This window comes from Protopterus annectens, chromosome 1.part0 (genome assembly GCF_019279795.1).
Source record: "Protopterus annectens isolate FY-2018-M chromosome 1.part0, PAN1.0, whole genome shotgun sequence".
Classification (NCBI taxonomy): domain Eukaryota; kingdom Metazoa; phylum Chordata; order Ceratodontiformes; family Protopteridae; genus Protopterus; species Protopterus annectens.
Window position 1 is genome coordinate 1,278,542,304 of NC_056725.1, and position 24,717 is coordinate 1,278,567,020.

Genomic DNA, 24,717 nt, shown 5'->3' on the forward strand with positions numbered 1-24,717 from the left:
TCTACTAGAATTAGCAATGATAGTAACAGAGATAAAACAACTGGAAATGGGATCTTTAGAAAAGGGTAGGAGCAGTTTACATATGAAAATGGGAATTGTGGGATAAATACATGCAGAGAAAGAACAGGCTTTAAAAGAAGGCAGGAATTGAATCTAATGGTTGTCTGACAGTGACTGGATATATTACAAGTGATGTATAATGTTTGCAGATACAGTTATGTCAGCATGTATAATATTTGCAACTGAGACTGTGTTGGCATGGTTTATTTTCATTTATATAAATGGACGATTGTCTATGTCATATATGAAACTTTAATAAAGATGTTTCTTGTTTAATAAAAAAAAATAATTTGATACTAAAATCAGTGCAAGCAACATATGAACAATTAAGATTAAGCAATTTTATCAAAGGTCTTTTATCGTGGTGATGCAGCGGTTAGTGTTGTCACCTCACAGCAAGAGGTTCTCCCGTTCGATTCTCATCTGGAGCTCCTTCTGTGTGGAGTCTGCATGTTCTCCCCACGGTCGAGTGATGTCTAAAGACATACAGGTAGATGCGTGCATGAATGTGTGCCTTCTTTGAAGGTTGGGTGTCGGGCTGGCAACTCGGCACCGTAAAAACCCACTGACAATCATTAGCGGGCCGAAGTTCTGCTGTTGCGAACCCTAACCGGGAAAAGCCGAAAGACTTTGTGAGTAGTTTAAGGGAAGAGACTTTGCAACATGATCCTTATGTGCTTATTGTCAACAGCCAATAAACAGGAAGAGGGACAGAATTGTTATCAAATTATCACAAGGGGCAGGCAACAACATGCACACATGGTTTAAGAACACAGCTACAACAGGGTAGGTAGGATGGAGGGAAAACAATTAGTTAGCTCTGACTTAACTGGCCTGGAACTGCCCCAATGCAAAGACAAGTCTTGAACTAGGGCTTAAAAACCACAATTAGATCACCTAAAACAGAAAAAATGCAGTGCAACTACATACTGGACCTTAGCTAATTCAGATACAGACTGCTAAAATGAACTTAAAATCATTAAAATAACATAAGAATAAAATTTCTTCCCTGGCACAGAAACTCAGCGAAGCTACTAAATTTGACACATGTTGTGCTCCATACATAGGATAATGAAGTATGGCAAGTTCATCTCTTTTATTTATCAATCTTCTGAATTAGTATAGTCGTCTTTTTTTTTTTTTTTTTTTAAATAGCATTACAAAATCAAGCTGAACATGATTTAACTGTATTTCATACCTCTGAACCTCTTAGCACATGAAATCTGGAGAAAGCCTAAAATAAAGGGGGAGCAAAGGTGCAAAGTAGGGACCAATTTTAAACATTGCTCTTATAAAACTTAGAAAGTTTCTAGAATAGTAGGATTTGCATTTGCCTGCATTTTCTGAAGGATATGAATTCTGAAACTCAAATGTATGTTGTTACTTAGTGACTTTAATCCTAAGTGACTTGCCAAAAAAAAAAAAAAAATGTATGAGGAACAGACCAAAACTATGAGGCAAAAACTTGGGACTTTCTGGAAAAATCTGGACAGTTGAGAGGTATGCTGTAGCCCCTGGCAGTGTGAGTCTAAAAAGCCTACACAATAGGTTTAATTAAAGAAGTGAAAGAGGTGAATATCATTTAACTGTAATTAACCACAGTGAGTCTATAAAGAAACCCTGCACAGCAGGTTTAGCTAAGACTGTAAAAAAAGTTTCCCTCTTGATATCTTAGATGAAAGCCAACATAGCTGAACATTCCTGTTTCCACAGTTTTCTCCCAATCTTTTAAAAGCTTTATTTTATTTTTAGCAAAAAAAATGTCTTAAACAAGTATATGTTTAAGTGGTATTACATTTAGATTGTTCACTAATTAATTAATTTAATTAAGACCTGCTTAAGTACACTGACATCTATCATATAATGTTTAAAGTAAATTATACACATCACCTAGTTTTACACTAGGAAACAAGAAAATTGTGAACCACTCTCTGCTGAGGCAGTGCTTTAACCTAACATTCTCTAATCATTAACATTTCTCCCATTTTATTAGTCAAATCCATACCTCTCAAGTGTATCTGTTTATGGAAATGTTCCACATTTTAAGTCTTAAAAAATCCATGTTCCTTATTGTAAGAGCCTGTAACACATTCAGTGTCAAGATTTAATTTAACTGATATCCATAGTAAATAATACTGAACCATATTAATTTATCAGAAGAACATTTCAACCATCCTGAGAGCTTCCTTGTTGAAGCTGTTAGAAAGCTGTTAGTGTGTTCCACCTTACAAGAAGTACTTTTCCATGATTTGGAGATGGAAGGTTGAGAACTATGGTTAACCTGTTAAATGAAGCAATACCCTTTGGTTCATATCTGAGAACTGGCACTGTGCCGCCTCAGAATGTCCTTCATTTTGTTTTGTTTTTATGGTAGCAGTTTCTCTGCATTTTCCATGATTAGTGAGAATGTTACAAAAGTCCTTCAGCACCCTTTCGGCAGTGGGTGGCAACATTAACTTGGTAACAGTCTTATCATGTTCAATTCCCTGCTCTTCCCCCAGACTGCTTGTCTGTGATGAATCCGAGTTTACCTATGCCACTTTAGTAACCTTTGCTTATGTGGATCTACAGAATTCATTAAAGGGCTGCCCTCTTTAAATGCTTAAGATAAAGATCCTATGTTTCCATTGTCAGATACAGAAATCTGCACTGCTACATCTTTTCATTTTATTTAATGACCAGTGAAAAATCTTATAAAACACATCCACCACATTTCATGCAATTCTTTATTAAAAGCACATCAGCCCCTCAGATGATACCACCTAACAGCTAAACTACATTACATATATTTTATAAATAATTAACACACACACATCATGTGACATATCCTTAACCAACTGTAATTTAAAACATCTCTACTATTCATATTAAACTGTTAACACAACATTTTATTGTTCAGCCCTTTCGGCTTTATAGTAGCAAACTTTAAAATAAACAATGTTTCTTCATAAAAAGTCTTCTGGTTTAATATTGTAAGCCTCCCTTCCAGAAAATGAAACTTGCTTAAACTGTAGCATCAAGTTCATCCTCACTGCTATTCTCAGTTCCAAAGATGATTAGCAAAAGGATTTTCTAATCTGTTCCTGTAGCTATGTTTTATCTCTTTCATAGTCTGACGTATCTAAAATAGGCTACTAGAACATTTTAAAGCATAAAAGACTCTGTCAGTTACACAAGTAAACTTATGAATGGCATATACACATTTCCCAACAATATAATCAAATCAATGAACAACAAATAAGTAAATAAATCAATTTCTGCATGCTGAAGTACAATTTATCTTTTACCTATACAGCTATCATATGACACACAAAATTAATGTTTGATTAACACTTCTTTTGTTTTAATTAAACAAACATCATTCGCTGCACTATCAAATTTCATAACTATACAAGCTTCAAGCTCTTAGCAGCTACCTATTAGGGAGAGCAGTCACAGCATGAGGAGGGGTGAGATCTGGATGCATCTACAGGAACATTATTACAGACTCTTTTTCTAAACAATAAAACTCTTTGACAGAGCAACAGTTTTCACCAGAGATGTTTTTAAAACAGTAATACTAAATTGCTGAGCTTCAGTGTTAATTTTCAAGCCAGATTTATTACTGTGCAAGTCTCTGCTAATCTTCCTAACATCACTCTTTTCTTCTTCGGAAGTTCATTGGTGTTTACTAGGCTAAAGACCACAAGGGCCTTTTAAAGCCTAGCAATGCATCCCAAATCTCTGACAAGTTCTGGTACCCTTGATAAGTGGAAGCAGGGGCACGGCAGATGAAATAATTACAAACAGGGGCCTGAAAGATGAAACATTTACAGGTGGCCTGTGTCCATTAAAGACACAGGTGCCAAACCAGGGCTGAATTTCCTGTTCCCCATCCAACTGTCCAAGTTACACATGAAATGGGTTAGGGGGAACTCTGCTTCACATGGACGGGGTGCCTGTTCCAAATATGGAGTAGTCTCTGGGATACATACCTGTCTCTCCAGCAAGTCCTATTTATATCACAGGGAAGGTTTAAGTCTTTAGAAAAGGTAATTTTGTTGCTGTTTGTTTTGTGGATTTGCAGGAGGTCCATTAGAGTGGGGTCTAACAATGCCCTGCATGCCAGGCATAGATCTCCCGTCAACAGACTGCAGGAGACAGAATACAAGGATAGGGCCTTGAGGCGGTCTGCACAGGACATTTTACTTACTCCCTGTATTCTTTTAGTGAGGAACCTCTGTGGACATTCCAACTGTTAGCTATGCCTCCTTAGGTACATATCAAAGGGGCACTGTACTCAGTAATAGGTCTGATGAATGCTGAATACAGTGGAACAATGAGTTCCTTGAATCTAGATGCCATACCCTTGTTTATAAGTTGCACAACATAGAATGAGTTCCTCGCTACTGTAGACACGTGGTGGGCAAAGGCTAGATTACTGTCTATGTGTGTCCCTAAATCCCTGACTACTGGGTCAGCTTTAAGGGGTATGCTGTCAATATGACAGTTACCAGGGGTGGGTGAGTTCCCAAAGGATACTATTATGCATTTCATGGCATTTAGTTTCAGTCACGGGCTCTGACACCAGCTGTTTGTCTGTGTCAGCCCTTCCTGGAGAACATTTGTGTCAGTGTGGGATTCAATGACAGCTCACAATTTGCAAATTTGCAATCATCTCAAATTTAGTCAGCTAGAGACCACTGACACTGGGCTTGACTTCAGAGATGTAAATGCCAAAAAGGAGTGGTTCAAAGACTCTATTTCTGAGGGACTCCACTTGTGACTATAGGCTCTTGGTAGAGGTAGACTCCCCAATTCTATCTTCCTGGGTCCTGTCTGTGAGCCAGTTTGCTAACCACCAGGTGACATATGGGTTTGTACCTAACTTCTTCACACAAAAATAATAAATCATCAATATATCTAGCATACTACATGTGTGTGTGCGTATATATGTATGTAGGTAGGTATATATACATGTATACACACACACACACGCACACACACACACACACACACACACACACACACACACACACACATATTATACACACACACATGCACATACATTCTTCCTCCATGAATAAATTACCGCAAGGAGAGGAAAAATACCCATCCACTACTCTTCCTGCCTTTTGTCTATACAATTCAGAAAACTGAAAATATATGCCTCAAACAAAAATTCATAACCTTACAAATGTACTGTATAGACACACCAGTCCCTAAATATTTACATAAAGTCACAATACTAACTTCATCTTATTTGCTAGTATACAAATTATTCATATTAAAACTTGACCAAAACATATTTTTAGTACATTTTATTTGCCTCAACCTCTCTAGCAAATCCCTATACTTTTATATAGGAGGGTAGCAACATCACAAATTAACAAATATAAATACTAGTTAATTTACTCACATTCTACAAGTAACTTGCACAGACTATCAAGTATTCTTATATGGGGTTTACTTCTTTGTATGTACTTTCATGATTACAATAAAAATAAGGAAGCGTCTTTTATTTACATCACATAATAAATCAACTTCATAATAAGTCAAACAACCTAAATATATTAATTTGTAAATTGGCTGTTGTAACTTATCAGTTTTTTGATACTGCAGTTTTGCAGTTCTTTTATATGCCTCAAAATCATATTCGTTATATTGCAGCCTGTTTAACAAAATTACACCTTGTCCTCTACCACTTCGTCTAATTTTTAGAGAGTTGTTATTTTGTAAACTTTAGTTATCCATTCTCCCTCACCTAAATTAAAATGTAAATCATTTTCCTTTTTACACTCGCTGTTTAACTTTTGACTAGCATAATTCATCACATCTGAAAATATATAAACTTCCAGATTCAAAAAAGAATGCATAAAGTTACTATCTTTATTAATAATGTGACGTCCCACCATTGGCCAGTAATCAAGAAGCCTCAATTGTCACCACTGGCAACAATGGGGGACGTACATTGGGAGGATGACAGGTACACACACAGTATTTCCAGATGCAGCTGTCTGCATCAAGTGCAGTTTCCGTTAAGAGCACACAGAGACCACAGTCAGTCCAGGGCTGGTTTCTCTCTCTTTCTCCAGATCTCCAATAAGACTCCCCACTGGCACAGCTATAGGGTTGAGATCTTAGTTGAGTGGCCAAGCCAAGAACTGCAGCAGCCTCTCTGTCCAACCAGTGCTTCGTGTCCCTGCCCAAGTAGCTGACACAAACACACGCACACACTTTGAGTTTTGATTTATACACAAACACACACCTGGGAAAGACTGGCACAGAATTACTAGCTATGCCTCATTCTGCCCAGACTACAATGCAGTTATCACTGCCACCAGCCACATTCATATCAGCTACTTTAAGGCCCTTAACAAAGGGTGTCCAATCTTACTGTGTAATGTTACTATCAATACAAATGGCAGTTTGACTAAGAGCAAGGCTATTAGGAGTGGCCCACAGTGCCACCAAATAAATTTGCAAGTAATCTCAAAACTTAAATATGTCTCACAAATATCAGCCACAACAAAAGGTTTAAACATATTTAATAATAACAGAACAAGAAAATACTCAGTATAGTAACATCAGAGTTCAAAATCACAGGAAATATTTAAAACAAGGAAGTATAGCTGCTCCAAATCACCACACAGACAACTTAAAACACAAAAAAATATGGAAAAATAAGAAAACCGCTGCCAGTGGTAAAGAAAAAGCACTCACTTTAATGTATCCACACTATAAAGATATAAAATAAATTAACATACAAATTTCACGGACTCAGCGCTTTCACCTGATAAAATATTAAGGCATCATCAGAGTCAGTGAACACATCTTTAAGCTCTATTTAAATAGCACCAGATCTTAAAGCCAATCATTACATCATTTCCTACCATGTCAAATTATGTAATATGAAGAATAAAATATCTAATAAATAAATAGTAAAAATGTTAAAACAGTTAAAAGTTAAAAATAAAATATCTGGAATGCAACTTTAGCCTGTTATAAAATGGTAAATGAAACAAATCTTTGCAAAAGGTAGATCATGAAGACTTTAAACCAGATAAAACATATAAAATATATCCATCAGGTGTAAACTTCACATAAAAAATCAAACATCTTTTGCTGTCCTTTTTAGAACACACAACAGAGATGTATTGTCATTAATGCCTGGCTTCTCTTTGGCATTTAATCTAAGTTGCCATTCTAACTCTTTGTTTAAAAGTTCAAAAGTTTTTGCTCTTAAATTAATATTCCAAATATTACTGCTGGGATATCTTGCAGGAGGACACAGCTTCTTGTCATCTGACTCTATCCCAGGTGAAAAACAACCACTGATGCAGCTGGTAGCATTTAGCATATACCTGTAAAAATACATAAACAATGGCTTTTCCTCAAATCTTGGTACTTGCCAGAAGTCACAAAAAAACAGTTGTGTACCTACCATAAATGTAGATGTTCGAGTGTATTCACTGTTGCAGTCATTACACTTGGGTTATCCTGCTGGCAGGCTACCCGCAGTTGGCCTGAATTCCAAAGTCCTGGTTCAGCATCTGTTGCTGTCGCCTCTTCCCTGACATCAGTGCGCCAGGGGTATAAAAGATGCAGCCGACGCCATTTTCTTCAGTCTTTCTTGCCCCAGATGTCAGGTGCCCCCAAAAGGGTAGGCTAAAACACATTGCTAATAAAAGCATGCACTAAAATAACAATACCTTCATCTACAAGCAAATACACCACATAGGTTGTATAGGATAGAGAAGTACAGATAAATCCCAGCAAAGAAAGGGGGATGGTGGGTGGGTAACCTGGACTGCAACAGTGAATACACTTGAACATCTACATTTATGGTAGGTACACAACTGTACTATGTTCATCGTGTTTCACTGTTGCAGTCATTACACTTGGGTTGAATCCCAAAGCTGAGGTTGGGCGGCTGGGTCTGAATAGAATTAGGAGTAGCTATAAGACCCTGCAAGACTGCAGTGGCAAAGCCTGCTCTGGATTTAGAGTAAAAAGGCAAGTGGTAGTGCTTAGTAAAAGTGTGCACTGAAGTCCAAGTTGCAGCCTCCAAAATATCCTTGGTTGGTACTCCTCTGAGGAAGGCTGCTGAGGTGGCTGCTGCCCTGGTAGAATGTGGTCTAATGCCCTTAGGCACTGATTTACCATGTTGTGAATAGCAGAAACTAATGCAGTGTCCTATCAATTTTGAAATATTCTGCTTTGAGATAGCCCTTCCTTGTGATCCTGCAGCATATGCCACTAAAAGTTGCTCAGTCTTTCTGAAAGCTTTAGTTTTGTCCAAGTAGTAGCGTAGCTGTCTGTGTATGTCCAAAGAGTGCAGAAGTCTCTCCCCTTTATTCTGCAGGTTTGGGTAAAAAGTAGGGAAAGGAATGGTTTGGTTAAGAGCCACACTGGACACTACCTTAGGCATAAATGTTGGGTTTGTCCTTAGAGAAACCCTGTCTGGATGGAAGATGATAAAAGGTTCCACAGCCATTAATGCCTGTAACTCTGAGACTCTTCTTGCTGAAGTTATTGCTAGGAGCAGAGCTGTTTTCCATGATAAGAATTTTATGTCAGCTGTATTGGCTGGCTCAAAAGGAGGCATTGTGAGTTTTTCCAAGACAAAATTGAGGTCCCGTGCAGGTACTGGTGCTCTCCTTGGAGGTCTTATGTTTTTGGCTGTCCTGAGGAACTGCCTAAGCAACGGATATGAAATAATAGGTGGGTCTGTATTGTAATGAGCTGAAATGGCAGAGGCATGGATCTTAATCGATGAGAAGGATAGGCCTTTGTTGAGCATCTCAGTTAGATAATGTAAAATCTGAGGAATATTTGGAACAAGCGTGTCAATTCCTTGTGCCTGGTTCCAAGCACAGAATCTTTTCCATTTATCTGCAAAGGATTTTCTGGTGCTAGGCCTCCTGGCCTCCAAAATGACATCCATAACCACTTTAGAGAGAGGTGTATTCTGAATGGTTACAGAATCCTCCATGCAGCCAGATTTAGAGTTCCGAGTTGGCTGTGCAGGATCTGATTGTTTTGTTGGGTCAGTAAATGAGGAATTTGAGGCAATGTCCAGGCTGGGCCTTGGGACAAGTTCCTGAGGATTGGGTACCAGTGTTGGCGTAGCCAATCCGGGGCAATCAGTATCATTTGTGGCTTCTCTTGCCTGACCTTGAGGAGTACCTTGGGGAGGAGAGGCAGTGGAGGAAAGGCATATACTGTATGGTTGTTCCAGCTGAATGACAGGGCATCCACTTTCCATGCTTGTTTGTGATAAGTCCTTGTGCAGAATCTCTGAAGTTGGCAGTTGTGAGGGGAGGCAAAAAGATCTATGTCTGGGCATCCCCATTTCCCTGTTATCATGCTGAAGATTTGTGGATCTAGTTTCCACTTGTGAGGGTCCATGAGGTTTCTGCTTAGTTCGTCTGCCAGAGCATTTGTTTTTCCTGGCAGGAATTGTGCTTGCAGGTGTACTTGGTAAGTCAATTCTGTGTTCCACAAAATCATGGCTTGTCTGCAGAGGGGGTAGGAATGTGTGCCCCCCTGCTTGTTTATGTACCACATGACTGTGGTGTTGTCCGTCTTTATCAGCAGCTGTCCTGGATGAACTAGGTCCTTGAAGGCTATCAGGGCATTCTGCACAGCTAGCATCTCTTTTTGATTGATGTGTAGATGCCTTTGGCTTGGGGCCCATGTGCCCTGAATACATTTCCCTGCCATGTGGGCCCCCCAGGCATAATCTGATGCATCTGTTGTCAGTGTTTGCCTGGCTGTGGGTAAAGTGAATGGCTGTCCCTTGTTGTGGTGACAGGCCTGTGCCCACCATCAAAACTCCTGTTGTAGGCAAGGAATTAGGGAAATTAATGATTCCAGGCTGTGGCAATGTTGAGTCCAAACACTTTTTAGGTACCATTGTAGTTTCCTCATATGCAGTCTTGCATATGGAATTAGCAGAATGCAGGAGGCCATGTAGCCCAGAGCCTGCAGAATTTTTCTTGCAGATAACTGGGTCTTTGTTGCCATGTTTTTGAAGTAAGAAGTTAGATGCCTTTGTTTGTCTGGCGTGAGATAAGCCATCTGGGCAGTTGTATTTAAGCTTGCACCCAGGAATATTATCTCTTGAGAGGGTACTAGTTTTGATTTCTTTTTGTTTACTGTGTTCCCTAGGCAAATTAGTAATCTTTTTACAAATGCCAGATGCTTTAGTAGGATGTCTTTGGCCTGTGCTTGAATAAGGCAGTCGTCCAAGTAGGGGTATATTTGAATTCCTTTTTGTCTGCAAAACTCAATTACTGGTGCCAGGCATTTTGTGAAGACACTGGGCGCAGTAGATAAGCCAAAGGGCAGTGCAGAGAATCGGTAGTGCTTTGAGCCAGCTATGAATCTGAGGTATCTTCTGCAAGATTGTCTGATTGGAACATGCAGGTATGCCTCTTTGAGGTCCAAAGTTACAAGCCAAGCCTTTTTGCCCAGCATGGGCAGAAGCTGCTGCAGTGTCAACATTTTGAATTTCGGAACATCCAAAAAAGTATTTAGAATAGACAGGTCCAGAATCGGTCTCCATGCTTTGTCCTTTCTTGGTACTAAGAAAAGCCTTGAGTAAAATCATTGTCCCTGCTCTTGTTGTGGCACTGGCTGAATAGCCCTCATGTCCATGAGGGATGAGACTTGGTTTTGTGCCTCTGCCCATTGATTGTGTGGCAGGTCTAGCATACCTTTTGCCTTTGGAAGGGTGTGAAAGTGGAACCTGTAACCCTGAGAGACTATATTTAAGACCCATTTGTCCTGGGTAATCGTGCCAATTTTGTGAAAAACATGCCAGCTTTCCCCCTAAGGGTGCTGCCAAATGATAAATGCTTGGCATTGGCAGAGGGAAGTCATTGGGACTGTTTCCTGTATGGTTGTGATATGTCTTCTCTGCTTTTGGAGGTAGAAGCTCCCCACTGTTTGGGCCTGTATGAGCCCTGGGGCTGTTGTCTGCCTCTAGGACATCTATATCTGCCTCTTTGTGGTCTGTCTGACACGGGAAAGGACCAATTCTTAGAAGGCCAGTTCCTGCTAAATCTGGGTGGCTGCACCTGTAAGCAATCCTTCACTGTCTGCATAGATTTAGCTTTATCCTCCATTTTCTTAAACACCTCTTCTGCCTTAACACCAAACAAAGTATCATGCTGTAATGCAGCATCCAATAATTTTGCTTTAACATGATCAGGCAGAGTCTGTTCTTTTAACCAAGCATGCCTTCTAATGACCGAGCCTGTTACTGCGGCCCTGCAAGAAGCCTCCAGTGAATCATAACCACATTGCAAAGTATGTTTCCCCACTTGTTCAGCTGCATGCAATAAATCCTGCAATTCCTTCTTCTCAGCACATTCAAAATTTGTCAACATTTTCTGTTTTAACAGATACATTAAATATTTCTGATATTTAAGCATATGAAACGGACAATTTAAAGCCCTTACAGCCAAGGTAGTAGAAGTGTAAACTTTTTTCCCCCATCTGTCCAGTGCCCTAGAATCTCTATCTGAGGGGACAGGGATTTTTGCAGTAGCAGCTTTGACCCCTCTGGGAACCTGTGAAATAGTTTCTGGGTCAGCAGCAGGGTTTTTATATAGAAATTTATGAGAATCTGGAACCCTGTAGTATCTGTCTGGCTTAACAGGTGCAGGAGGTAAAGAGTCGGGAGACAGGCCGGACTCTGAAAAGACATCATCTACAATATCTATAACAGGAGGGATAGCAAGAGGTCTGTGCTGAGGCAGTAAAAGAAAGTCTCTGAGCCTTTTCTTAGAATCTGAATAATCTTGGCTCTCCCAGTGGAAATGCTCCCTCATGGTATGCAAGGTTTCCCCAAATGAATAATCCTCAGGAGGAGAAGCTGAAGGAATAGATTCTTCAGCATCAGAATCCTCATAGGGAGGAACAGCGTATCCTGTTCTGAAGAGGAGTCAGAGGAAATGGAAACCTGATCAGAGGAATCATATTCAGTGTCTTGTCTAGGCCTCTTATCAGGAGGGGGATGGGAGCCCCTGATCAAAGTAATTAGGTCTTCGGCCATTTTGAGCATCTGTTTCTTAGGCATGGAAGTCTGTCCAGGAGAATGCTGTACTTATTTTCTCGTCTTTAAAACTGTTTTAGTCTTTGTCTTTGATGCTGAAGTTGGCTTGATATAAAGCTGTGTAGGTCTGAAAACACCCTCAGAAGCTGATACCTGCTCAGCGGCTCCAGACCATTCTGAGGGATTAGTTTCCGAAGGCCCAATACCTTGAGTATCCAGAGGCCTAGCTGTCTCCATGTGGGAGTCGGGGACGGCCTGTGGCTCTGAGGTAGTGGGTGTCAGGGGCTGTGAAAGCGCCTCACTGAGAACCGGTGAACCAGCGACTGGCCTATGGCCTAGAAGAGGCTTCATCATCGGTTTTGGACCTCAGATGCCTGTCCTTTTCTTTTTCCTTGCACATTTTATGAACTCCGGTCATCGGCTGTTCTGACGGCATTATGTAGTTAAACCTTCGGCCAAAGTAATGAAAAGCAAAATTGTACTGATGCTTAACAGTGGTTGGTTAAATCTAGCACAAAACCGACAACTAGCAATGTCGTGGTCAGGGCCTAGGCAAGGAATACAGTAAGAGTGAAAATCCTTATGAGGTATTTGTTTCCCACAAGAAATACAATTGTTAACTTTTTCTGACATCGGTCTGGAGCAAGAAAAAAAAGTTTCCCCAATGGGGTACTTAGCTTTATTGAAGACTTCGGATCCGAAACTCAATTTAGAAAATCTCAGGAGTCAGCTGATCGGCACTTGCGAACTGCTTTTGCTTCGGGCACTGCGCGGCAAGAAAGACTGAAGAAAATGGCGTCGGCTGCATCTTTTATACCCCTGGCGCACTGACATCAGGGAAGAGGCGACAGCAGCTGACGCCGAACCAGGACTTTGGAATTCAGGCCAACTGCGGGTAGCCTGCCAGCAGGATAACCCAAGTGTAATGACTGCAACAGTGAAACACGATAAACATCAACAAAACACTTACAAGACAATATAGAGAACCTCTAGTTCCAGACATTGTGTCTATTACTGCACTGAAACTGAAAGAAAAAATCCTTTTACTACGTGGTCATAAAGTAATTAAATTTTCAGCTATTTTTCTGAAATTAACCTCCTGTGTTCCAGTTTCCATTGTTAAAATATATAAATCTTAACAATTACAATAGTGTATGTATATGTCTGTTCTGTTCCAGTAGGGTACACTTTAAAGCTCAGTACTTTACAACCCTTTTCAACACACACTTCTGTACCAGCAGTTTGATATACAAGTAACATGCAGTTCTAATATATTTGTAACACAAGCATATGAATCATGTTGGTATTCATAAATGACATAAAATTATTTACAAAATTCCAGACAACTGGGCTGGCATTATTTGCTTTCGTGACAAATACTATAACAAAAGTTCATCAAAACCACACTTTCATACTGCTCTAATTCAGAAATACAGGAATAAAAACTTTTATCCTCACTATTTTTGTTAATTAGACATAACACTGTTTATCTTTAAAAAAAATCAAACACAATTTACAAGCAGATCTGAAAAGTTCAATTTAATTACAATTTTCTCCAAGTAAATTAGATGGGACAAATTTTAAGCACTTGACCAAACACATAGCATTCAGTTGCTGAAATATCAACTCCAGAAATGTCCACTATCATCACTTTGAGTATACGAAGTGTCAGATGTTTCAATTTATCAAGTACATCAGAAGGAAGAACATAAAGCACATCATCCAGACTATTAAACAATACCTTATTATGTCTTATCATGTTTGTAGCTCTACTGCTGGTATTCACCTTGAGGGAAGACCCTTGCATCCTCTCTTCCTTCCTCAAAAGAAACATGGCCATTACTGTTGTGGGCATAATACTCCCCTCTACCCACACTGTCTCTTCAGTTTCTCCCCTCTTTCTCAGTCTCAGCAGACTACTTCAACCAGAGCAAAGTTCTCCTAAATTTGCGCTGAATTATGTTTACATGTCTATAATTCTTTTCCATTACTTTCAACTTAATGTTAGTAGATACAATTTTGTTCACTTCTGTTAGCTCAAGAGATTATTTAAGCTGCTCATACATGATTCAGTTCATTAGAAAGTTTCTGTTGTTTAATCATGCATCAAGCTATTAAAATATTTAACCATTCCAATACACAGTTATGAGCAATACTTACCCAATTTTTTTAAAAGCCATATCCACTTCACTGACATTATCAGATAGGGTAAATAGGAATTTTAAATGTTTTAATGCCTCTCAAAGTAACGTGTAACAGCATACTTACTTATATACCATGACCAAATTAAGAGGTGTCTGCAGTTCGGATACCATTAACTTTTCAAGTTATTACTTTTTTACTGTCCGGCCAATTTCTTTTAGAATTGGGCACAAAAAAGTGAGCAGCCAACTATCCTTGACCTCAAACCAATTCAAGCACTTCATGACTTACATTACCTGCATCATTAAGAAATTTCTACATACTTCTTTGATTACCAAGGCTTGCTGTCTTTAACACTTTCAGTGTCCCTGTGAATGAAACAGTAGATATACTGCACATCCCAGGAACAGAAGAAGAATGCTCAGACATAATTATATTTAATGACCACTGAAAGAGTTTTATAACACATGAACTGGAAAGTCCAGGCAATTCCTTAGTCAACACACATCACACTTCATATGTAAAGCTTTAGCTATCACCTTCTATGAGCTAATACAGTACTACATTACATGCATTCTATAAATAATAACAATAATTTCATAGCACATCCTTAATCAAGCATAATGAAAAATCCCTTCCATTATTAAACTCATAAAACAACATTCATTATTCATCTCTCTTGGCTTCATTGTATAAAACTTTAAAATAAACAATGTTTATTCTTATAAAAGCTACACCTTAATATTGTATACACCACTTCCAGAAAATAAAACTTGCTCTAAAATTGCAGCTTTAAGTTAGCTCTCATTGTGATTATGATTTTCCCAAAAGATGCTTAGCAACAGCAGTTTTCTAATTTTTTTGTCCCTAACATCTCCAAGCTGGTCCTGTAGGCTCAATAAAGTTTCTCTCTGTCTAACCTAAATACATTTATGATAAGTATGTACAACAGTAGTTTAAGTGTTGGGACTGTCTTCACTGTTGCAGTAATAACACTTGGAATTTCCTACCATAGGAACTCTCAGTGGACCGAAATACCAGAGATTTCCTCCCTCCTCTAGGCTTGGTGGTTGCCCTCCTCTCTGACATGAAGACACCTGTGGATAAAGGGTCATCTGCCAGCACCATTTCTTCAGATCTTTCTTGCACTCCCCTGGCCAGAGCCACGCTTTCTTTGCCTCTGGCATGGAGCAAGAACTGCCCATACTCTTCCCAGTAGAAGATATTACAGAGAGCTACAGGGAATAATTTGGGGGTAGAGGAGGGAACCTACAAGGAAAGCAGAAGAGGGTACTCACAGCACGATGCACTGTACATAAGGGAAGGGGGAGGAAATGATAACTGCAGCAGTGAAGATACTTTAATATCTACATTTATGGTAATTTGTACAACTGTACTATGTTCATCGCATTTCACTGCTGCAATTATACTTGGGGGGCGGATTTCCAAAACTACAGAAAAAGGGAGGTTGGTAGAAAGAATGTTATAAGAGGGAAATATGTTCTTGCAGGACTGCTGAAGTGAAGTCAGCTCTACCTCTAGAAGCAGAGGATAGACTGTAATGCTTTGAAAAAGTGTATATTGAGGACCAAGTGGCTGCCTTCAGAATGGATGGGTAGACAGTCACCTGGCAAAGGCTGCAGTGGCATTGCTGGAATGTGTCCTGATGTGTTCAGGCATTCTTTTGTCATAGTGCTTGTAACAAAATGCAATGCAGTTAGAAATCCATTTATAAATAGTTTAACAGCTTTCCCTTGTTTGTTAATTGGAAAGACTACAGAAATCAAATTTAGTACCTGGAAAACAGCTCGAAGAATTTCTGAGCTCCAGGTATTCATTAGGGAATCCTTCCTCAGTTCTCGGGTTTCAAAAGGATTGAATCTCCTTGAGAAACACCTAAAGTAGTCATGGAAGTTTCTCTTAATCAGGTCATATATTTACCAGTCTTCTTCCCTACTGCACAGAATAAAGGAGAAAGAGCCCTCTTAGATGTGCACTGGTAGCTAGGTTTTATCTGCACAAGACTGGTTTCATAGTTACTATATCACTATGAAAAAAAGTGTTTTAAGTTTAGTACACATCAACAGCTGCAATTCAGAAGTTCTTGTTAAGCTCATTACCAGTAATTTTTTTTCCAGGCCAAGAGACATCACTGTTACTTGCTACCAAAATGTAGTGTATTTTCAGAGAAGAGGTCTAAGTCTAAACAGGAAGCCAATTCAAATGGTGACAATGCCAGCACTTTGGTCAAAGTTAAATCACAAAACTGAAAGACAGTACAAAATATGGTCTCACGTGTAGTATTCCTGAAAAAATGTAGAATACAGGATGACTTGAGAAGGTCAAAGATACACAGGGAGAGATGCAGGGACATTAAGAAAAGTTTAATTCTAATGAATGTAGTCACACTAACTCATCAGTCTCTGTTGCAACAGAATATTGAACAATGCACAGTGCTGTAAGCACCATAAACTGCAGTAAAGATGTACACAAGTGTTACTGTTAGACAGCACATTAACTGCTTTATCAGTGTGCCACTCTCAAGCTATTATTTAAGCAGGAAATCCTGAAAGAATTTAATCATTCACAAGATCTCTTTTTTAAATTCACAACATTTTGAGGCATATATAATGGTCAGTGTTCAGCAATCATTGATTACAGTACCCCTGGGAAGAGACTGTGCAGAAGTGGGTGTGTCTGTCTTAAATGGTATGGCTTATTGTGAAAAAGCACTACATATGCAGAAAGGGATTTAATACCCCCTTACACACCTAGCTGTAAAAAAAAAAAAAAAGTCAGATAAATGCACTATTCCCCACATGCATTATGAATGCACTGGGGGAGAAAGTCTGCAAATCTGCAAGAAGAGGGGGTTTGAGCATGGTTTGCTACCAAGCATCCTGAGGGAATTACAAGTAAGTACATCTCCAAGCTTCTATATACAAAAGTTAAATACAAACCCAAACATACAATTCTAATGCACCAATTAGTTCTCAAATACTTCAGCCATATTCAAAGTCCACCCACTGCCAAACCTCAGATGTTACTTATTCTGTGCTTCAACAGTTCTGTTGTACCTCATCCAAATCCTCAAAAAAGCAAACGATTCAGGATGTCAAAATCATGCTCTAGCATGCTACACATATTGCTAGCTATAACTACACCTTACATAAAATTAAACTTCTGTAGTCAATCAGATGCAAGGTCCCTAAATGGAACCAAAACTCTTAAGCTATTATTTTAATGCCTAGGGATATGCTACGTGCACCAACTACATGAGTCTAAAAGCAGGACTACAATTAAGACTTAGTATAAAAGTCAGCAGTGTGACACCTTGACGCAGGCCAATTAAATGTCAACAACAAATGCATTTCACTTTTGTAACAGAACTCTAGAGACCATAATCTAAAATCTCAAACGTTGAACCAAGATGCAAGGATCAGTTTTGAAAGTTAACAGTAAGACGCAGAAAAATCAATAAAGAACTGGTAAAGGCCCTTATCTTTTGTCCAATTAAATTAAGCATACAGTGCTTTTGCAATATCTACTTTCAAGGTCCAATGCACCCAATTAATTATCAACAAATTAAGAAAGCAAACATTTGCAGAAGCCAGAAAATACATTTGTGCAAGTTGAACTTAGCATAACAGTAGATGTTCAAATGATCACTGCTGCAGTGGCCTTAGCTATATGCATTAACATCCTGCCAAGGACACAACGGCCAGCCAGCTTCCAAAGCTTCACGGCACCTTCCACACACACAAACTGTCAAGCAGCTGAAGCTGCTGACCAAAAGCAAGTTTGGGTGTGAAAAGTCTTCACAGCTTTTCTGCCACTGAAGAGTACACTCCTGAGATTTTCAAGGATCGACAGACAGTTTGTGCTTTATTTTGCTGACCAGATAAATTCCCTTTAGGGGAAAAAACGTCCATTTTATGTATTTTGTCAATACTTCATTACTTTCATCTTCAGGAAAATTACTTGAAAGCTGGGAGTGTTATGTTTTAATGGACTGTCTCGACACTGTAAAGTACTTTTAAACGGAGCACTTGTTTTTCTGTCAGCATAATAGTAAAGAAAACTTACTTTCTATGGAGAAATTGTGTTTAAAAAACTATACCTGCCTCACATAGGAAAATTAAAGTGCTTTCTACTGTGTTTTTTCCATTTAAAAAAAAAATGAGAACTGGTAGTTTTACTGCCATATGCTGCTCATTTCCCCTCCCCCCAGGAAAGAGCCATCATTTTGTCTTGACCATGGAACAGACTACTGGTCCCATAGTTGGTCCTTCTTCTAGCCAGAAAAAGAAAAGGTTAAGCAAACAGACTTTACCAGCACAGCAGGATACCAAGTTGGTCCCACAGACAATAACCATTCTAACTATTTCCAGAAATCCTAGGACGTCAGTATCGCTCTTAAACTATGGCAACTCAGTCTGGTCCTTCAGAATAAGAATATTCCCCGCTCTTCTCTACTGCTACTGTGCATGGAATGCAAATATACATGGAAAATCACTGTTCTCTGCTATTTTGTGAGGATCATAAAAATAAGTGTCTCGTTTTGGGGGCTCTTACTTCTAATACTGATCTTCACTCTTCCTTCAACAGCCTTTTTATACCATCCTAAAAGGTAATAGCCAAGGAAAGGAACATCACACCTTAGAGAAAGGAACATATATTTTTTTAAATAATACAAGGTGAAATGAATATGGTCAAAAAGAACTGTCCTACTCCCTGGAAGGTGAGTGTGCAATGAAGCCAGGTGCATCTCGCTCCAGTACAAATGATCACTGGGTATCTGCTCATCCCTGTTTACTCTTGTTTCAGTGTGCAGATGTGTGGATAACCATCCCTCCAGTTTCCACTTCTGGGTAACACTGCGGTGGTAAAAAAAAAAAATTGTATCCTCCCGAAAGAAACCAAGCACTGGCTGTTTGATACTCCCCACCACCCCTCCAACTCCCAAAAGGACCTGTCTTACATTTTGTTCTAGATAGAAAGTTATAGGATGCGACTAGTTATCACACATAAAGATTCTAGATATGTTTACAGTCCATTTCCCCTCAGTACTTACCATAAAAATAAAAAGAAAGTATAAGAAAACTCACTCTTGCTAGCTAGTTTAGCAATACACCCAAAATGACTGATGTTATACTCAAAAATACATCATGGAAAAAATCCTGTCACAGAATTTTCAGTCTCAGATGTAAACACCAAAAAATATACAGCTTTTCAACACTTAAAAAATTGCCATTTCGATAACAAACAAGTAAAATCATATAATAAATAGTAAACTACTAACCAATATTTTTCGATAACAAACTAGTAAAATCATACAATAAATAGTAAACTACCAACCGATATCCAACTCTTCTAGTATAGTGGAGGCAGTTCCTGGTGACATGAGTCTGGAAATGAGCAGATCGACATATTGCTCCACATTCTGGACAAGTATATGGTGACTTGTGCTGATGAATTCTCTGGTGTGATGCAAAACTACATGGGTTGGGAAGCAGCATCTGGCATATAAAACAGGTTTTCTAAAACATAAAATATAGTATCAATTAGACAATGAATGTTAAACAAAGAACTTTACATCATTTTTTTTTTATAATTTTTGTAATCTCAGAGTGCTTTACTCATACAATGCTTAAGACTATTAGTGAAGTGATTGAACATGCGGCAGTAATCTGTACAGGGAATCTCACCCAAAAGCAGCTTTCAAACTGCATGCACAGGGTTACTTAAGGAGAAAGGACTGTTGTTCAAGACACTGGGTAAATTCTTTTCCCCTTCTTGCAAGAGAAAGACAATGGGAGAAAAGGAATATTTGATGAACATCAGTTACTACAGCTACTGATTAAATAATGACAAACTTACTGGTGCTTTCCACAAGAAGAAAGAAGGTAAGTTGGTGAATGATATTATACTACACAGATTACAAAATTTTAGTAAAAAAGAAAAATACATTTTTTTAATAAAAATGTAGTAGGGTAAGTACAAAAAATATTACAAACAAAAGTATTAAAGACAGCTATTTTAAACTGGTTTGAGTTTGAAAAAGGTAAAAAGCAAAAGAGTGGGTGGAAGAGGGAGAAAAGTTGCGGGTATATATAAGTAATAACAGAGAGATGTTGAGGATTCTTTCTGGGGTTACAGATTTAGTTAAAGAAGAATATAGAGATACAATGCAAAGATGAAAAAAATAATTCAGTTACGGAAAATGTTCCACGTCATAAAAAGTACAGTTAGTTAAAACAGTACTTTAGCAGTGTACAGTTCCATAGAGAGGGTTCATCTACTATGGGAGAAACTAGAAAAAGAATTAAGTCAGTTTATTTCTTTACTATTTGTTCACTGTGTAAGTGAACTGGTCTACTGTCCCTTTTCAGTCACAGCCTAATCTATTTAATTTAATTTTTAAATTACATTGGAAAAAAGGTTAAACCCTAAAAAATGTGTTGTTATATATAAATGAGAATGGGAAGCTAAAAATAAGCCAATCAATGGCACATTTGAAAAGTTTACATCTGCTTGATAACAGTTTTGTAGGACTCCTGCTAACAGAAAAGTCGGTCAAAGTAATGAAGTTATAAGAAAGGGGAAAGAAGAATCTGTTGTACAAAAGGAATTTTTGGCACAAAAAAAGGTTTGGATTAAAAAATGGCATGAAAAAGTGATAAATGAATTTAATTTGGTATCAGGAAGGAGGGAATACAGGAAAGAAAAATATGAATGGATTTTGAGAGAGACCTTATTAGATAACAAGCCTGACTATCACAGAAATCTGAAAAGTGTTACAATGTTCTGAGTGAGAAAAATGTGTCTAGTAACAGAGTGAGGGTAGAAACAAAAACAACACAGAGATTTTGGAGTGGTAAGTCATGTTAACTTGTAAGGAATTAAAATATTACACAAAAATAATGTAAAGCCTTGGCAAACAGTAAGAGATGTGTTTTTGGATAAACTGATGATGGAATGTGTTTGGATTTACACATATAGGTAGGCTGCCAAATGTATTACATAATAATAAAGTGTGGGACAACAAAGTAGATATTCAGATATAAAAAAATAATTAACAGTCATTGAGAACTGATATGCAGGGACAGCTCTAAATAGAATCTTATTTAGATTATTAATATGAATGAAGATGTTAGACTGTGATAATTTTATATTGACCAAGTTATACTGCAATATGGCACATTTGTACTTCCTTCCATTGATTCTTGTTTTAATTTCTTTCTTTTTTTTTTACTATTTTATATATTACAACAATGTTTTACACAAGGGCTTTTGTATAACTTTGTTTTCTAATAAAGTAATCCTTCTTTTTTATGAATAAGGCAATGGGTTTATTTTACTTACAACTGTACAGATAAATGAACAGTAATACCAGCAAGAGTGGTGGAAGGAATGCCATTTTAATGTCACAGTTAACAAAGACACACCCCATTAATGCACTAACCCTCATAATACATTCAAATGCTGCTGTTTTACATATGACCTAGCTACATAAAAGGAAAGAGAATCCATAACACTCAGGTTCAGAGGCGTATATGCTAACAGCAGTATTATGCTAGTACTTCATGTTACTCTGCTAATACTGATATTATAACCTATCTTTGCTATTCAGTCATTATTTACTGGGTGTGTCCTACATTCCATAGAAATGCTCACAAACTACTGCTTTTAGCTATTCTGTGCTCCTTGTACATAAAGACCAGCACCTCTAAAATTGTTTGACATTGTATCATTAAACTTTCATAAAATAATACATGTACAGTTATGCAATAATCCACTAAATGATGTATGTGTATCAGGATTTACCCACGGCAGGTGTGGTTTGATCATGAGGGCAAAGCTCAAGTGAGCAAACAAAGCCAACCATGGGTAAATCCTGATACAACCACATCCAGGAGTGGATTATTGCTATTATACAACATTTTTATGAAATAAATTGCTTACCTTTCTTAAATAATGTCTTTGTATAACAACACTGTAGTGTTCCTCCACATTTTTTCTTGTTCACTGGTGTACTGCGCATATGTATGCAACTTACCTTCCCATGTATGCACAGTACAACAGTACAGCACAGGAGAAGCCATGGAGGAGAGAATCTCTGTTGCTGTTTTGTGTATGTTTTAAACTGCTGAAATGTTCCGAGGGGTAGTGCTCAAATACAAGAAAAATCAAGTACATTTCTGATTGATTAGTTTTGCAGAACCCACCTGATTTTTCTCATATTCTGCTCTGTCCCCAGTATATACCAATAGAAAATCTGGCCACTCAATGGTACTTCAGGGTCTGGACTTTTTTCTATTGGTATATGTTCACTTTTAAAAGCAATGAGCAGTCATTGTATAATTATCCATAAACAATGCTAGAATATATCCCTGTCCTCAAAGTCAAAAGAACAGCTCTATCTTGAATGTTAAAGGGAAAAAAAAAACATTCCATGTCATTCTTATGTCACAACATATAAAAACAAAAAATGTCACTCTTGTACAAACGACCATATTCTTTTTTTAGGAAGTCATAACAGTGATATTTATTTAAGCTTTGTTAGTGTTTATACTTGTTGCACTGAACAGGACTGAGTGCTGCACTTTAATTTTTTAATTACTTTTTTGCAAATGTTGCAGTTTGTCAATTTAAAAAAAAGCTGTACTGGCTTGAATTTTACCTTAACATCAATTGGCAATACCTCATTAATATTTCGCAATATAATATTTTCAGGATAAGACACCTAGCTAATCTACATATAGCACAACATAACAGCAGCTATGGAACTCATACAGCAGAATATCAAATGTCAGTGGTGTCAGTAGCACAAAAGGAAGCATACTCGCCTTTGGTGCTGGAACATCAACAGGCTGAGGATTCTACTCCCACACCAGGTGACTGGATTGCTAACATTGCAGTGTAATGTTAAGGGGGTGCTGCACTCCTGAGTGTGTCATCCTTCTGAAAAGAAGTTAAACTGAGGTCCCATTTGCTTGAGCTGGTGATAGGTACTGTGGGATCTTTTAAATCCACCTGCTCTATCAAAAAGATTAAGGGTGTTTAACCCGATGCCCTGGCCAAATTACCTCATTAGCAGAAATAACACCTCAGGTCTACCCTGTAAAGACACCACTAGACTAGTGGGACTAACCCGCTCAACAAATGAAAAAAATGAATGAATGAATGAATTAATTAATTAATATAAATAAACAAATGCAATACCTGCATTTCTTGTCCTAACAAGTAAAATTACAGAAAATATCACCTTTTCTAAAAAAATATAATTTTTGCTTCTCACTTCAAAGAATAAAATATGATTCATATATATATATATATATATATATATATATATATATATATACTGATGTTTTCAGTTTAAAAAAATGTCAAATACATAAGTCTGATGTAACCCAGATGTCAAAAACTGAACTAAATGGCTATGGTTGCAATAACTTTGGTCATAAAGGTAGCTCATCAAAAGGAAATGTTATGGCTTTTTAGGTCAAATCTTCTTTCATCAAATGTTTTACTACTATCAGCAGTGCCTTTTAGTGCAAGGTTACTGAACAGTGGGATAAGGACAATTTTCCTTTCTTCACACAGTTGTATGATCTTAGAGTTGGCAAACATATTTTAGCAGGGGAGGAGGAGGTGTGAGAATTTATACCCCTCCAAAAGAAATATTTCTGTTTTTGTTGCCTGTTTTCAAGCATATTTGCAATCAATTTATTTATTTTGTTTAACTATGCGTTCATGTGTGTCATCAATGAAAAATGCCACAGTCATGGTTATACAGGACTAGAGATGGCACCAAGCAATGCAGGACCACATTTCTAAAATGATTTGAAATACTGAAACATTTTAACAATATTAAGTCAAGACATTCACATAAAGCATGCTCTTTGCTGGAACTTCCAGATGAAGGCATACACGACTTTATCTTCATGCAATGTACTTCACTGTATAGCAGTCTAAATTTGGGTGGGAGAATCATAAATCAAATAACAAAAGTATTCGGATTCAGAAAAAGTACATATACAATTTTACTTCCATTTTAATTACAGCTCAGCAAAGACATTCTATATAGGCACTATATACTTCAGTCTGAGAAAAAGTTATAAATCCATCCCTGATGAAAAAATGAGTATAGTGTAGCATGTAAATTAGGAGAGTAAAATGCATGAGAAACCCAGATTTGTAAACTTAACTTTCACAGGAAGAGGGCAGGATACTCCGCTACAAAATTTGCCTAACACTTCCTTCAAGCCTTAAGGTGTTTCAATGCAGCTCAGTACTTAATCTGCCACATTCATCTCACAAAGTTTTGAAGATGACACATCTGAGTACCAGTACAGGATTTTTACTTCTAAAGTAATAACAGCTTAGGAAATATAAACTTTGGATAGCTGCTACCTACCTTTTCCTGAGTACATATAATAGCAACCCTAATTTCAGTATTGTTGAATGCT

The 24,717-nt window shown here is 37.9% G+C and overlaps 1 protein-coding gene across 2 annotated transcripts in view; it reads right to left on the bottom strand.

Annotated features, from left to right (window-relative positions):
- Window positions 1-24,717, bottom strand: part of ZNF532 (zinc finger protein 532) — a 700,664-nt gene that overhangs the window by 304,170 nt on the left and 371,777 nt on the right. For both annotated transcript variants that reach the window (XM_044066159.1, XM_044066160.1), the window contains exon 4: window positions 19,604-19,785. In XM_044066159.1, coding sequence (XP_043922094.1) covers window positions 19,604-19,785 — 182 coding nt within the window. The remainder of the gene's footprint in view (window positions 1-19,603; window positions 19,786-24,717) is intronic.